This window comes from Heptranchias perlo, unplaced genomic scaffold (genome assembly GCF_035084215.1).
Source record: "Heptranchias perlo isolate sHepPer1 unplaced genomic scaffold, sHepPer1.hap1 HAP1_SCAFFOLD_464, whole genome shotgun sequence".
In the NCBI taxonomy this organism is placed as follows: Eukaryota; Metazoa; Chordata; class Chondrichthyes; order Hexanchiformes; family Hexanchidae; genus Heptranchias; species Heptranchias perlo.
This window is the reverse complement of record NW_027139478.1, coordinates 74,275-91,542: the sequence shown is the minus strand read 5'-3', so window position 1 is coordinate 91,542 and position 17,268 is coordinate 74,275. Positions and strand designations below refer to the sequence as shown.

Below are 17,268 nucleotides of genomic sequence, written 5' to 3'. Positions count from 1 at the left end.
AATGTGAAATCACTGCGAGAGAGAGAGCGATCAGTGGGAAATCACTGCGAGAGAGATAGATCAATGGGAAATCACTGCGAGAGAGAGAGAGAGAGATCAATGGGAAATCACAGAGAGAGAGAGAGATCAGTGGGAAATCACAGAGAGTGAGAGATCAATGGGAAATCACAGAGAGAGAGAGATCAGTGGGAAATCACAGAGAGAGAGATCAATGGGAAATCACAGAGAGAGAGAGAGATCAGTGGGAAATCAGTGCGAGAGAGATAGATCAATGGGAAATCACTGCGAGAGAGAGCGAGAGAGATCAATGTGAAATCACAGAGAGAGAGAGATCAATGGGAAATCACTGCGAGTGAGAGAGATCAGTGGGAAATCACTGCGAGAGAGAGAGATCAATGGCAAATCACAGAGAGTGAGAGAGATCATTGGAAAATCACAGAGAGAGATCAATGAGAAATCACAGAGAGAGAGATCAATTGGAAATCACAGCGAGAGAGAGAGAGATCAATGGGTAATCACAGAGAGGGAGATCATTGGGAAATCACAGAGAGATCAATGAGAAATCAGAGAGAGAGAGTGATCAATGGGAAATCACAGAGAGAGTGAGATCAATGGGAAATCACAGAGAGAGAGAGATCATTGGGAAATCACAGAGAGAGATCAATGAGAAATCACAGAGAGAGAGATCAATGGGAAATCACTCCAAGAGAGAGAGATCAATGGGAAATCACAGAGAGAGAGAGATCAATGGGAAATCACAGAGAGAGAGAGAGATCAATGGGAAATCACTGCGAGAGAGAGAGATCAGTGGGAAATCACAGAGAGAGTGAGAGATCAATGTGAAATCACTGAGAGAGTGAGATCAATGGGAACTCACAGAGAGAGAGAGATCAATGGGAAATCACAGAGAGAGTGAGAGTGAGAGATCAATGGGAAATCACAGAGAGAGAGAGAGATCAATGGGAAATCACAGATAGAGAGAGATCAATTGGAAAGCAGAGAGAGAGAGATCAATGGGAAATCACACAGAGAGAGATCAATGTGAAATCACAGAGAGACAGTGAGATCAATGGGAAATCAGAGAGAGAGAAGGATCAATGTTAAATCACAGAGAGAGAGCGATCAATGAGAAATCACAGAGAGAGTGAGAGAGAGATCAATCGGAAATCAGAGAGAGAGAGAGGGGTCAATGGGAAATCACAGAGAGAGAGATCAATGGGAAATCACAGAGAGAGAGATCAATGGGAAATCACTGCGAGAGAGAGAGATCAATGGGAAATCACTGCGAGAGAGAGAGAGAGATCAGTGGGAAATCACAGAGAGAGAGATCAATGGGAAATCACAGAGAGAGAGAGATCAACGGGAAATCACAGAGAGAGAGTTCAGTGGGAAATCACAGAGAGAGAGAGATCAGTGGGAAATCACAGAGAGAGAGAGATCAGTGGGAAATCACAGAGAGAGAGAGATCAGTGGGAAATCACAGAGAGAGAGAGATCAGTGGGAAATCACAGAGAGAGAGAGATTAGTGGGTAATCACAGAGAGAGAGAGATCAGTGGGAAATCACAGAGAGAGAGATCAATGGGAAATCACAGAGAGAGAGAGATCACTGGGAAATCACTGCGAGTGAGAGAGATCAGTGGGAAATCACTGCGAGAGAGAGAGAGATCAATGGGAAATCACAGAGAGAGAGAGATCATTGGAAAATCACAGAGAGAGATCAATGAGAAATCACAGAGAGAGAGATCAATTGGAAATCACAGCGAGAGAGAGAGAGATCAATGGGAAATCACAGAGAGAGAGATCATTGGGAAATCACAGAGAGATCAATGAGAAATCAGAGAGAGAGAGTGATCAATGGGAAATCACAGAGAGAGAGAGATCAATGGGAAATCACAGAGAGAAAGAGATCATTGGGAAATCACAGAGAGAGATCAATGAGTAATCACAGAGAGAGAGATCAATGGGAAATCACTGCAAGAGAGAGAGATCAATGGGAAATCACAGAGAGAGAGAGATCAATGGGAAATCACAGAGAGAGAGAGAGAGATCAATGGGAAATCACTGCGAGAGAGAGCGATCAATGGGAAATCACTGCGAGAGAGAGAGATCAGTGGGAAATTACTGCGAGGGAGAGAGATCAATGGGAAATCACTGCGAGAAAGAGAGATCAGTGGGAAATCACTGCGAGAGAGAGAGAGATCAATGGGAAATCACTGCGAGAGACAGAGAGAGAGATCAATGGGAAATCACAGAGAGAGTGAGAGATCAGTGGGAAATCAGAGAGAGAGAGAGATCAATGGGAAATCACAGAGAGAGAGAGAGATCAGTGGGAAATCACAGAGAGAGTGAGAGATCAATGGGAAATCAGAGAGAGAGAGATCAATGGGAAATCAGAGAGAGAGAGATCAATGGGAAATCAGAGAGAGAGAGATCAATGGGAAATCACAGAGAGAGAGAGATCAATGGGAAATCACTGCGAGAGAGAGAGAGATCAGTGGGAAATTACTGCGAGGGAGAGAGATCAATGGGAAATCACTGCGAGAGAGAGAGATCAATGTGAAATCACTGCGAGAGAGAGAGCGATCAGTGGGAAATCACTGCGAGAGAGATAGATCAATGGGAAATCACTGCGAGAGAGAGAGAGAGAGATCAATGGGAAATCACAGAGAGAGAGAGAGATCAGTGGGAAATCACAGAGAGTGAGAGATCAATGGGAAATCACAGAGAGAGAGAGATCAGTGGGAAATCACAGAGAGAGAGATCAATGGGAAATCACAGAGAGAGAGAGAGATCAGTGGGAAATCAGTGCGAGAGAGATAGATCAATGGGAAATCACTGCGAGAGAGAGCGAGAGTGATCAATGTGAAATCACAGAGAGAGAGAGATCAATGGGAAATCACTGCGAGTGAGAGAGATCAGTGGGAAATCACTGCGAGAGAGAGAGATCAATGGGAAATCACAGAGAGTGAGAGAGATCATTGGAAAATCACAGAGAGAGATCAGTGGGAAATCACTGCGAGAGAGAGTGATCAATGGGAAATCACAGAGAGAGAGAGATCAATGGGAAATCACAGAGAGAGAGAGATCATTGGGAAATCACAGAGAGAGATCAATGAGCAATCACAGAGAGAGAGATCAATGGGAAATCACTGCAAGAGAGAGAGATCAATGGGAAATCACAGAGAGAGAGAGATCAATGGGAAATCACAGAGAGAGAGAGAGAGATCAATGGGAAATCACTGCGAGAGAGAGCGATCAATGGGAAATCACTGCGAGAGAGAGAGATCAGTGGGAAATTACTGCGAGGGAGAGAGATCAATGGGAAATCACTGCGAGAAAGAGAGATCAGTGGGAAATCACTGCGAGAGAGAGAGAGATCAATGGGAAATCACTGCGAGAGACAGAGGGAGAGATCAATGGGAAATCACAGAGAGAGTGAGAGATCAGTGGGAAATCAGAGAGAGAGAGAGATCAATGGGAAATCACAGAGAGAGAGAGAGATCAGTGGGAAATCACAGAGAGAGTGAGAGATCAATGGGAAATCAGAGAGAGAGAGATCAATGGGAAATCAGAGAGAGAGAGATCAATGGGAAATCAGAGAGAGAGAGATCAATGGGAAATCACAGAGAGAGAGAGATCAATGGGAAATCACTGCGAGAGAGAGAGAGAGAGATCAGTGGGAAATTACTGCGAGGGAGAGAGATCAATGGGAAATCACTGCGAGAGAGAGAGATCAATGTGAAATCACTGCGAGAGAGAGAGCGATCAGTGGGAAATCACTGCGAGAGAGATAGATCAATGGGAAATCACTGCGAGAGAGAGAGAGAGAGATCAATGGGAAATCACAGAGAGAGAGAGAGATCAGTGGGAAATCACAGAGAGTGAGAGATCAATGGGAAATCACAGAGAGAGAGAGATCAGTGGGAAATCACAGAGAGAGAGATCAATGGGAAATCACAGAGAGAGAGAGAGATCAGTGGGAAATCAGTGAGAGAGAGAGATCAATGGGAAATCACAGAGAGAGAGATCAATGGGAAATCACAGAGAGAGAGAGATCAATGGGAAATCACAGAGAGAGATCAATGGGAAAATCACAGATAGAGAGAGATCATTGGGAAATCACAGAGAGAGATCAATGAGAAATCACAGAGAGAGAGATCAATGGGAAATCACAGAGAGAGAGAGAGATCAATGGGAAATCACTGCGAGAGAGAGAGATCAATGGGAAATCACTGCGAGAGAGAGAGAGAGATCAGTGGGAAATCACTGCGAGAGAGAGAGATCAATGGGAAATCACTGCGCGAGAGAGAGAGAGATCAATGGGAAATCACAGAGAGAGAGAGAGATCAGTGGGAAATCACAGAGAGTGAGAGATCAATGGGAAATCACAGAGAGAGAGAGATCAGTGGGAAATCACAGAGAGAGAGATCAATGGGAAATCACAGAGAGAGAGAGAGATCACTGGGAAATCACAGAGAGTGAGAGATCAATGTGAAATCACAGAGAGAGAGAGAGATCAATGGGAAATCACTGCGAGTGAGAGAGATCAGTGGGAAATAACTGCGAGAGAGAGAGAGATCAATGGGAAATCACAGAGAGAGAGAGAGATCATTGGAAAGTCACAGAGAGAGATCAATGAGAAATCACAGAGAGAGAGATCAATTGGAAATCACAGCGAGAGAGAGAGATCAATGGGAAATCACAGAGAGAGAGATCATTGGGAAATCATAGAGAGATCAATGAGAAATCAGAGAGAGAGAGTGATCAATGGGAAATCACAGAGAGAGAGAGATCAATGGGAAATCACAGAGAGAGAGAGATCAATGGGAAATCACAGAGAGAGAGAGCGATCAATGGGAAATCACTGCGAGAGAGAGAGATCAGTGGGAAATTACTGCGAGGGAGAGAGATCAATGGGAAATCACTGCGAGAAAGAGAGATCAGTGGGAAATCACTGCGAGAGAGAGAGATCAATGGGAAATCACTGCGAGAGACAGAGAGAGAGATCAATGGGAAATCACAGAGAGAGTGAGAGATCAGTGGGAAATCACAGAGAGTGAGAGATCAATGGGAAATCACAGAGAGAGAGAGATCAGTGGGAAATCACAGAGAGAGAGAGATCAATGGGAAATCACAGAGAGAGAGAGAGATCAGTGGGAAATCACAGAGAGAGTGAGAGATCAATGTGAAATCACTGAGAGAGTGAGATCAATGGGAACTCACAGAGAGAGAGAGATCAATGGGAAATCACAGAGAGAGTGAGAGTGAGAGATCAATGGGAAATCACAGATAGAGAGAGAGATCAATGGGAAATCACAGATAGAGAGAGATCAATTGGAAAGCAGAGAGAGAGAGAGATCAATGGGAAATCACACAGAGAGAGATCAATGGGAAATCACAGAGAGACAGTGAGATCAATGGGAAATCAGAGAGAGCAAAGGATCAATGGTAAATCACAGAGAGAGAGCGATCAATGAGAAATCACAGAGAGAGTGAGAGAGAGATCAATCGGAAATCAGAGAGAGAGAGAGGGGTCAATGGGAAATCACAGAGAGAGAGAGATCAATGGGAAATCAGAGAGAGAGATCAATGGGAAATCTCAGAGAGATTGATCAATGGGAAATCACAGAGAGTGAGATCAATGGGAAATCACAGTGAGAGAGAGAGATCAATGGGACATCACAGAGAGAGAGAGAGATCATTGGGAAATCACAGAGAGAGAGAGATATCAATGGGAAATCAGAGAGAGAGAGATCAATGGGAAATCACAGAGAGAGAGAGAGATCAATGGGAAATCACAGAGAGAGAGAGAGATCAATGGGAAATCAGAGAGAGAGAGATCAATGGGAAATCAGAGAAAGAGAGATGAACAGGAAGTCACACACATGTGCCATAAGGGCGCATTAGACATCATCAATGTGGGCCCATTACACATGATCAGGGTCAGCCCATTACAGCTCATCAACGTGGGCCTATTACACATGATCAACGTGAACCCATTACACATGATCAGGGTGGGCCCATTACACATGATCAGGGTGTACCATTTACACATGATCAGGGTGGGCCCATTACACATGATCAATGTGGGTCCATTACACATGATCAATGTGGGCCCATTACAGATGATCAGGGTGGGCCCATTACACATGATCAATGTGGGCCCGATACACATGATCAGGGTGGGCCCGTTACACATGATCAGGGTGGGCCCGTTACACATGATCAGGGTGGGTCCATTACACATGATCAGGGTGGGTCCATTACACGTGATCAGGGTGGGCCCATTACACATGATCAGGGTGGGCCCATTACACATGATCAGGGTGGGCCCATTACACATGATCAATGTGGGTCCATTACACATGATCAATGTGGGTCCATTACACATGATCAGGGTGGGTCCATTACACATGATCAATGTGGGTCCATTACACATGATCAATGTGGGTCCATTACACATGATCAGGGTGGGTCCATTGCACATGATCAATGTGGGTCCATTACACATGATCAATGTGGGTCCATTACACATGATCAATGTGGGTCCATTACACGTGATCAGGGTGGGTCCATTACACATGATCAGGGTGGGTCCATTACACATGATCAGGGTGGGTCCATTACACATGATCAGGTTGGGTCCATTACACATGATCAGGGTGGGCCCATTACACATGATCAGGGTGGGACCATTACACATGATCAGGGTGGGCCCATTACACATGATCGCGGTGGGCCCATTACACATGATCGGGGTGGGCCCATTACACATGATCGGGGTGGGCCCATTACACATGATCAGGGTGGGCCCATTACACATGGTCAGGGTGGGTCCATTACACATGATCAATGTGGGTCCATTACACATGATCAGGGTGGGACCATTACACATGATCAGGGTGGGTCCATTGCACATGATCAGGGTGGGCCCATTACACATGATCAGGGTGGGCCCATTACACATGATCGGGGTGGGCCCATTACACATGATCAGGGTGGGCCCATTACACATGATCAGGGTGGGACCATTACACATGATCGGGGTGGGCCCATTACACATGATCGGGGTGGGCCCATTACACATGATCAGGGTGGGCCCATTACACATGGTCAGGGTGGGTCCATTACACATGATCAATGTGGGTCCATTACACATGATCGGGGTGGGCCCATTACACATGATCGGGGTGGGCCCATTACACATGATCAGGGTGGGTCCATTACACATGATCAGGGTGGGTCCACTATCCCCTGAGTATGTCTCACATGTATGTTCCTTCCGGAGCATTGTGGGAGATGGAAGTGGGTGGTCGTGTTTTCTAATTGTGCTTTTCCCATTCTCACCTCTGGTCTCCTCTCTGTCTCTCACTTTCCCACTTTCCCTCAGTCCTCTGCCTGTCCAGCAAAGCCCTCTAAAAGTTTTTGGAAGAGGTGCCAGGGGATTTTAGGGAATACTTTTGGCAGTCGAAAGCGAAGGAAAGAGGCTGTCCGTCGAGGCCACGATGAGGTAATTGGATGGTGTGGGCCACCTGCATGGAAAGTGTGGTTTGCTCTCGGTGTCTTCGGCATGGACTGGTGTGAGCTCTCTTGTACCACAGTAGTGTCATGGCCTTCAATTTCTCATTGTGGTTGCTGTGCTTCCATTGTCTGTGAGTGTGTGCATGCGCATTTGGTCTGTTTGTTGAGTAACCCAGGATAAGGAACAAGGCCCACAGTGCAGGGCAGCACCAAGGGTGATCAAAAGATGAGGCAAGTGGGAATTGCTGGACAAGAAAAGACCACGGTCCTTGGAGCTCACCTCCTGCCATCCCGGTAATCGCACGATACAACGATAGTGGAGTTATTGTCTGATCCTAGCTATCAATCTCTATCAATGAGTCGACAACAGACCCAGACATGAGGCGAGGAAGACCCCCAGTGGGGGAGAAACCAGAGCTCTAAAGTCACCTGGGAGAGGGGTTACTGAGTGACAGTGTGAGGGAGAGGGATTAACATCAGTAGAGATACAGTCAGTAACACAGGGCGCTGGGGGGAGAGGGGTTACTGAGAGACAGTGTGAGGGAGAGGGATTAACATCAGTAGAGATACAGTCAGTAACACAGGGCGCTGGGGGGAGAGGGGTCACTGAGTGACAGTGTGAGGGAGAGGGATTAACATCAGTCGAGATACAGTCAGTAACACAGGGTGCTGGGGGGAGAGGGGTTACTGAGTGACAGTGTGAGGGAGAGGGATTAACATCAATAGAGATACAGTCAGTAACACAGGGCGCTGGGAGGAGAGGGGTTACTGAGTGACAGTGTGAGGGAGAGGGATTAACATCAGCAGAGATACAGTCAGTAACACAGGGCGCTGGGGGGAGAGGGGTTACTGAGAGACAGTGTGAGGGAGAGGGATTAACATCAGTAGAGATACAGTCAGTAACACAGGGCGCTGGGGGGAGAGGGGTCACTGAGTGACAGTGTGAGGGAGAGGGATTAACATCAGTCGAGATACAGTCAGTAACACAGGGTGCTGGGGGGAGAGGGGTTACTGAGTGACAGTGTGAGGGAGAGGGATTAACATCAATAGAGATACAGTCAGTAACACAGGGCGCTGGGAGGAGAGGGGTTACTGAGTGACAGTGTGAGGGAGAGGGATTAACATCAGCAGAGATACAGTCAGTAACACAGGGCGCTGGGGGGAGAGGGGTTACTGAGTGACAGTGTGAGGGAGAGGGATTAATATCAGTAGAGATACAGTCAGTAACACAGGGCGCTGGGGGGAGAGGGGTTACTGAGTGACAGTGTGAGGGAGAGGGATTAACATCAGTAGAGATACAGTCAGTAACACAGGGCGCTGGGGGGAGAGGGGTTACTGAGAGACAGTGTGAGGGAGAGGGATTAACATCAGTAGAGATACAGTCAGTAACACAGGGTGCTGGGGGGAGAGGGGTTACTGAGTGACAGTGTGAGGGAGAGGGATTAACATCAGTAGAGACACAGTCAGTAACACAGGGTGCTGGGGAGAGGGGTTACTGAGTGACAGTGTGAGGGAGAGGGATTAACATCAGTAGAGATACAGTCAGTAACACAGGGTGCTGGGGGGAGAGGGGTTACTGAGTGACAGTGTGAGGGAGAGGGATTAACATCAGTAGAGATACAGTCAGTAACACAGGGCGCTGGGGGGAGAGGGGTCACTGAGTGACAGTGTGAGGGAGAGGGATTAACATCAGTCGAGATACAGTCAGTAACACAGGGTGCTGGGGGAGAGGGGTTACTGAGTGACAGTGTGAGGGAGAGGGATTAACATCAGTCGAGATACAGTCAGTAACACAGGGTGCTGGGGGAGAGGGGTTACTGAGTGACAGTGTGAGGGAGAGGGATTAACATCAATAGAGATACAGTCAGTAACACAGGGCGCTGGGAGGAGAGGGGTTACTGAGTGACAGTGTGAGGGAGAGGGATTAATATCAGTAGAGATACAGTCAGTAACACAGGGCACTGGGGGAGAGAGGGGTTACTGAGAGACAGTGTGAGGGAGGGGGATTAATATCAGTAGAGATACAGTCAGTAACACAGGGCGCTGGGAGGAGAGGGGTTACTGAGTGACAGTGTGAGGGAGAGGGATTAACATCAGTAGAGATACAGTCAGTAACACAGGGTGCTGGGGAGAGGGGTTACTGAGTGACAGTGTGAGGGAGGGGGATTAACATCAGTAGAGATACAGTCAGTAACACAGGGTGCTGGGGGAGAGAGGGGTTACTGAGAGACAGTGTGAGGGAGAGGGATTAACATCAGTCGAGATACAGTCAGTAATACGGGGCGCTGGGGGAGAGGGGTTACTGAGTGACAGTGTGAGGGAGAGGGATTAACATCAGTAGAGATACAGTCAGTAACACAGGGTGCTGGGGGGAGAGGGGTTACTGTGTGACAGTGTGAGGGAGAGGGATTAACATCAGTAGAGATACAGTCAGTAACACAGGGCGCTGGGGGGAGAGGGGTTACTGAGAGACAGTGTGAGGGAGAGGGATTAATATCAGTAGAGATACAGTCAGTAACACAGGGTGTTGGGGGGAGAGGGGTTACTGAGAGACAGTGTGAGTGAGAGGGATTAACATCAGGAGAGATACAGTCAGTAACACAGGGCGCTGGGGGAGAGGGGTTACTGAGTGACAGTGTGAGTGAGAGGGATTAACATCAGTAGAGATACAGTCAGTAACACAGGGCGCTGGGGGGAGAGGGGTTACTGAGTGACAGTGTGAGGGAGAGGGATTAACATCAGTAGAGATACAGTCAGTAACACAGGGCGCTGGGGGAGAGGGGTTACTGAGTGACAGTGTGAGGGAGAGGGATTAACATCAGTAGAGATACAGTCAGTAACACAGGGCGCTGGGGGAGAGGGGTTACTGAGTGACAGTGTGAGGGAGAGGGATTAACATCAGTAGAGATACAGTCAGTAACACAGGGTGCTGGGGGAGAGGGGTTACTGAGTGACAGTGTGAGGGAGAGGGATTAACATCAGTAGAGATACAGTCAGTAACACAGGGCGCTGGGGGGAGAGGGGTTACTGAGTGACAGTGTGAGGGAGAGGGATTAACATCAGTCGAGATACAGTCAGTAACACAGGGTGCTGGGGGGGAGAGGGGTCACTGAGTGACAGTGTGAGGGAGAGGGATTAACATCAGTCGAGATACAGTCAGTAACACAGGGTGCTGGGGGGAGAGGGGTTACTGAGTGACAGTGTGAGGGAGAGGGATTAACATCAATAGAGATACAGTCAGTAACACAGGGCGCTGGGAGGAGAGGGGTTACTGAGTGACAGTGTGAGGGAGAGGGATTAACATCAGCAGAGATACAGTCAGTAACACAGGGCGCTGGGGGGAGAGGGGTTACTGAGTGACAGTGTGAGGGAGAGGGATTAATATCAGTAGAGATACAGTCAGTAACACAGGGCGCTGGGGGGAGAGGGGTTACTGAGTGACAGTGTGAGGGAGAGGGATTAACATCAGTAGAGATACAGTCAGTAACACAGGGCGCTGGGGGGAGAGGGGTTACTGAGAGACAGTGTGAGGGAGAGGGATTAACATCAGTAGAGATACAGTCAGTAACACAGGGTGCTGGGGGGAGAGGGGTTACTGAGTGACAGTGTGAGGGAGAGGGATTAACATCAGTAGAGACACAGTCAGTAACACAGGGTGCTGGGGAGAGGGGTTACTGAGTGACAGTGTGAGGGAGAGGGATTAACATCAGTAGAGATACAGTCAGTAACACAGGGTGCTGGGGGGAGAGGGGTTACTGAGTGACAGTGTGAGGGAGAGGGATTAACATCAGTAGAGATACAGTCAGTAACACAGGGCGCTGGGGGGAGAGGGGTCACTGAGTGACAGTGTGAGGGAGAGGGATTAACATCAGTCGAGATACAGTCAGTAACACAGGGTGCTGGGGGAGAGGGGTTACTGAGTGACAGTGTGAGGGAGAGGGATTAACATCAGTCGAGATACAGTCAGTAACACAGGGTGCTGGGGGAGAGGGGTTACTGAGTGACAGTGTGAGGGAGAGGGATTAACATCAATAGAGATACAGTCAGTAACACAGGGCGCTGGGAGGAGAGGGGTTACTGAGTGACAGTGTGAGGGAGAGGGATTAATATCAGTAGAGATACAGTCAGTAACACAGGGCACTGGGGGAGAGAGGGGTTACTGAGAGACAGTGTGAGGGAGGGGGATTAATATCAGTAGAGATACAGTCAGTAACACAGGGCGCTGGGAGGAGAGGGGTTACTGAGTGACAGTGTGAGGGAGAGGGATTAACATCAGTAGAGATACAGTCAGTAACACAGGGTGCTGGGGAGAGGGGTTACTGAGTGACAGTGTGAGGGAGGGGGATTAACATCAGTAGAGATACAGTCAGTAACACAGGGTGCTGGGGGAGAGAGGGGTTACTGAGAGACAGTGTGAGGGAGAGGGATTAACATCAGTCGAGATACAGTCAGTAATACGGGGCGCTGGGGGAGAGGGGTTACTGAGTGACAGTGTGAGGGAGAGGGATTAACATCAGTAGAGATACAGTCAGTAACACAGGGTGCTGGGGGGAGAGGGGTTACTGTGTGACAGTGTGAGGGAGAGGGATTAACATCAGTAGAGATACAGTCAGTAACACAGGGCGCTGGGGGGAGAGGGGTTACTGAGAGACAGTGTGAGGGAGAGGGATTAATATCAGTAGAGATACAGTCAGTAACACAGGGTGTTGGGGGGAGAGGGGTTACTGAGAGACAGTGTGAGTGAGAGGGATTAACATCAGGAGAGATACAGTCAGTAACACAGGGCGCTGGGGGAGAGGGGTTACTGAGTGACAGTGTGAGTGAGAGGGATTAACATCAGTAGAGATACAGTCAGTAACACAGGGCGCTGGGGGGAGAGGGGTTACTGAGTGACAGTGTGAGGGAGAGGGATTAACATCAGTAGAGATACAGTCAGTAACACAGGGCGCTGGGGGAGAGGGGTTACTGAGTGACAGTGTGAGGGAGAGGGATTAACATCAGTAGAGATACAGTCAGTAACACAGGGCGCTGGGGGAGAGGGGTTACTGAGTGACAGTGTGAGGGAGAGGGATTAACATCAGTAGAGATACAGTCAGTAACACAGGGTGCTGGGGGAGAGGGGTTACTGAGTGACAGTGTGAGGGAGAGGGATTAACATCAGTAGAGATACAGTCAGTAACACAGGGCGCTGGGGGGAGAGGGGTTACTGAGTGACAGTGTGAGGGAGAGGGATTAACATCAGTCGAGATACAGTCAGTAACACAGGGTGCTGGGGGGGAGAGGGGTCACTGTGTGACAGTGTGAGGGAGGGGAATTAATAGGTACAGTTGTGTCACTCAATTGCTGAAGAATCCCAGACTAGTGACGATATCACTATTGATTTGACACTATTGGTGACACTGTTAGTAAAGTGAATGACTGCTGAACTTGAGAAACTCAACAGAGTTTTGAAAGTTGCTGATAGAATCATAGAAAATTTACAGCACAAAAGGAGGCTATTCGGCCCATCGTGTCCATGCCGGCTGAGAAACGAGCCACCCAACCTAATCCCACTTTCCCACATCCGTAGCCCTGTAGGTCACGGCTCTTCAGGTGCACATCAAGGTATTTTTTAAATGGGTTGAGGGTTTTCTGCCTCGATCACCCTCTCAGGCAGTGAGTTCCAGACCCCCACCACCCTCTGGGGGAAAAATTTATCCTCAGCTCCCCTCTAATACTTCTACCAATCACTTTAAATCTATGCCCCCTGGTTATTGACCCCTCCGCTAGGGGAAATCGGTCCTTCCTATCCAGTCTATCTGGGCCCCTCGTAATTTTGTACACCTCAATCAAATCACCCCTCAGCCTCCTCTGTTCCAAGGAAAACAACCCCAGCCTATCCAATCTGTCATCACAGCTAAAATTCTCCAGTCCTGGCAACATCCTCGTAAATCTCCTCTGTACCCAATCACATCTTTCCTGTAATGTGGTGACCAGAACTGTGCGTAGTTCTCAAGCTGTGGCCTAACCAGTGTTTTATACAGTTCCAGCATAACATCCCTGCTCTTATATTCTATGCCTCAGCTAATAAAGGAAAGTATTCCATATGCCTTCTTAACCACCTTATCTACCTGTCCTGCTACCTTCAGGGATCTGTGGACATGCACCCCAAGGTCCCTCACCTCCTTCACACCTCTCAGTATCCTCCCATTTATTATGTATTCCCTTGCCTTGTTTGCTCTCCCCAAATGCATTACCTCACACTTCTCCGGATTGAATTCCATTTGCCACTTTTCTGCCCACCTGACCAGTCCATTGATATCTTCCTGCAGTCTACAGCTTTCCTCCTCACTATCAACCACACGGCCTATCCTTGTGTCATCTGCAAATTTCTTAATCACGCCCCCTACATTTAAGTCCAAATCATGAATGTATACCACAAAAAGCAAAGGACCTCATACCGAGCCCTGCAGTACCCCACTGGAAACAGCCTTCCCGTCGCAGAAACACCTGACGACCATTACCCTTTGCTTCCTGCAACTGAGCCAATTTTGGATCCAATTTGCCACATTCCCTTGGATCACATGGGTTTTTACTTTTTTGACCAATCTGCCATGTGGGACCTTGTCGAAAGCCTTGCTAAAATCCATGTAGACTACATCAATGGCACTACACCCATCGACCCTCCTTGTCACCTCCTCGAAAAATTCAATCAAGTTAGTCAGACACGACCTCCCCTTAACAAATCCATGCTGACTGTCCTTGATTAACCCGTGTCTTTCTAAATGATGATTTATCCTGTCCCTTAGAATTGATTCCAATAATTTGCCCACCACCGAGGTTAGACTGACTGGCCTGTAATTACTCGGTCTATCCCTCGCTCCCTTTTTAAACAATGGCACAACGTTAGCAGTCCTGCAATCCTCCGGCACTGCGCCTGTATCCAGTGAAGTTTGGAAAATGATTGTTAAAGCCTCCGCTATTCCCTCCCTGGCTTCTTTTAACAGCCTGGGATACATTTCATCCGGGCCTGGTGATTTATCCACTTTCAAAGATGCTAAACCCCTTAATACTTCCTCTCTCACTATGTTTATCCCATCCAATATTTCACACTCCTCCTCCTCAGCTTCATTCCCTGTATTACCCCACCTCTGGTGCTTACAGTTGGACCTGCCCCGCCACATGTTGGCCTGACCAACACTTGGCAGGATGCGGGTTGGGTTGAGGAGATGTTTCTTTGGGGAGCCCTGTGATATTGTTCCTGGCCAGGAATGCTGGTTCGATTGGACCTACCGTAATGTTGTGTTGTGATTACCAGGTGAGTGCTTATCTGCAAGTGAATGAGCAAGAGAACGTCAAGAAGATCGCCCGTCAAAGCCTCCCTCTGGCTCATGGATTCTGCGTAGAGGACCCCCAAACCAAGGCCTGCTCTGTGACAAAGGTCAGCAGCCTCTCCTTCCCGACCCGGCCAAAACCAGGCACCAACTCTATCTTCAGCAGCCTCAAGAGGAGAGGCAGAAGGGCGAAGGTGAAAGATTGCAGAGAGGCCGTACAGAAGGTCACGAGCCCCCGTCTGAACTCTGTGGGGACACCAGTTGGAAGGATCATCTGTTCCCACAACACTTGGCCCCCTAAAACAAAGAAATCGGGCCTCGGAGGTCCTAGCCCGAGCTTCGCGGATGTTGAGAATCCACTTGCTGAGGACATTGATAAGGAATGTGCCCCTGGAAGCTCCAAGCCCAATCTGAGCTGGTCTAGCACTGGGTTGACTTGGATCGCTGCCATCCCCAGGTACCCTTCTCTACATTCAGCGTTTAGTCCTGAATGTGCCCAGTGCCCGGATCTGGTGGGTCTCGGATCTCAGCGGGTCAGAAAAGGAGCTAGTGAGGAAGGACGAAATAACGGCTACCCCGATGGCGAGGCAAAATGGCGGCCTGATCGCTTCGTGTCAAAGGTCACCGAGGACCGTAGTACAATCGGAGGTGTCCAGTGTCCGGGCAAAATGGCTCCTGACCGACCCGTCGTGAAGCAACAAGAGCCAAAGGATCATGGGGAAATTTGCAAAGAGATCCCAAAAGGAGCCACAGGTCAGCAAAGCATCAATCCATGGCTCCAACACCCAATCCCTGAACTGGACCCTGACCACTTGAAGAGCCATGGATCAGACTCCGTCTTCAACAGAGATGATCGACCTCGACAAAGACTTCAGTGCAGGTCCTCGGCTGCGTTTACAGACTTCAAACTTTGCAGAGAGTCTGGCACCAGTGCTCTCCACGAGCAAATCGGCGACGAGTGGGACAAGCTAGCGGCCTTGCTAAAGTCATCAGGCCAGTTAAATTGGTCAGGTACTGAGTACCAGCAGAATGGTTTGACAGAAGGCGGAGAGGTGGAGCAACCGAGTGGTCCAGATCATCCTGGCACTGATACTCCAGGTGAGTTAGAAAGACCCACACCTTCTGACTCACGTGAGGAGATCAGTGATTATCTGTCTGAGTCTGAAGTCGATAACAGCCGTGATATCCTTGATCCTGCCACCACACAGACCCACCACCTCACTGAGACGGAAGTTATTCGTAGCTCAGTCGCAGATCATGTGGAATGTGAAGTGCCCAGAGACTGCCCCAAACTGAGGTCCCATCGAGATCAATTGGCCTCCAAAGGAGCAGGTTCTCTGGGTGGGAGAGAAGAGGAGGGTCTTTGCGAAGGCCCTGCAGAAATGTCTGAAAACCCAACCTTATGGGAATGTGGAGATAAGGCCCCAAGAATTCTTGATACCTCCATGGAGGTCTTTCACCCAGATCATGAACAGTTTGAAGAAGATGAAAAGGAGCTTGAAGAGATCTGGAGTAAAACTGACTGCTCCAGTCAAAGTATCTGCTCTGATATTATGTACACGACCTGCAAAAGGGAACTCGCCAAGAACTCAACTGGGAATGAAGATTTTAATCGAACGCCAACATCTAGGAAGCTAGTCACCACTTCGGCCCCTAATCTCTTTGTGTGTGCTGAGGTTAGGCTGCAACCTAGAGGTTCTCAAGCCAAGCAAGGCTTAGAGGGAGAGTGGAACACTGGCAGTGGCATGGCTGGTCAGAACACCACTGCCTCCAGGAGGTCCTGGGCAGCCCACACACATCACGGACAAGACCAGCAAATGGCTTCACTCCACAATGAAACCGCATCGAATGTGGCCAAGGTACCCTGTATTATGGAACAAGAGAAATATATCTACAAGTATGGAGATGAGGAGGAGGAGACCAGCAATCAAGAGGTACCAGCTTTTCTCAGGGATGATGGGTGGTTTTAGTAATAAAACACGAGAATAGCTAAGAGCCCCAGGCAATGAAGGGCTCCCAACCATGGAATATTTCAATCGCAGAGTATAGGTGACTCCCAACCCCAGTCACGGAGTACAGGTGACTCCCAGCTCCATTCATGGAGTATAGGTGACTCCCAACCCCATTCACGGAGTATAGGTGACTCCCAGCTCCATTCACGGGGTATAGGTGACTCCCAGCTACATTCATGGAGTATAGGTGACTCCCAGCCCCATTCACGGAGTATAGGTGACTCCCAGCCCCATTCACGGAGTATAGGTGACTCCCAGCTTCATTCATGGAGAATAGGTGACTCCCAGCTTCATTCATGGAGAATAGGTGACTCCCAGCCCCATTCATGGAGTATAGGTGACTCCCAGCTCCATTCATGGAGTATAGGTGACTCCCAGCTCCATTCATGGAGAATAGGTGACTCCCAGCCCCATTCACGGA

At 48.7% G+C, this 17,268-nt stretch overlaps 1 protein-coding gene across 1 annotated transcript in view; it reads left to right on the top strand.

Moving 5' to 3' along the window:
- LOC137313308 (uncharacterized) overlaps positions 1 to 16,805 on the top strand; it is a 76,376-nt gene extending 59,571 nt beyond the window's left edge. The window contains exon 6 of the mRNA XM_067979418.1: positions 14,820 to 16,805. Coding sequence (XP_067835519.1) covers positions 14,820 to 16,805 — 1,986 coding nt within the window. The remainder of the gene's footprint in view (positions 1 to 14,819) is intronic.
- The last annotated feature ends 463 nt before the right edge of the window (positions 16,806 to 17,268 follow it).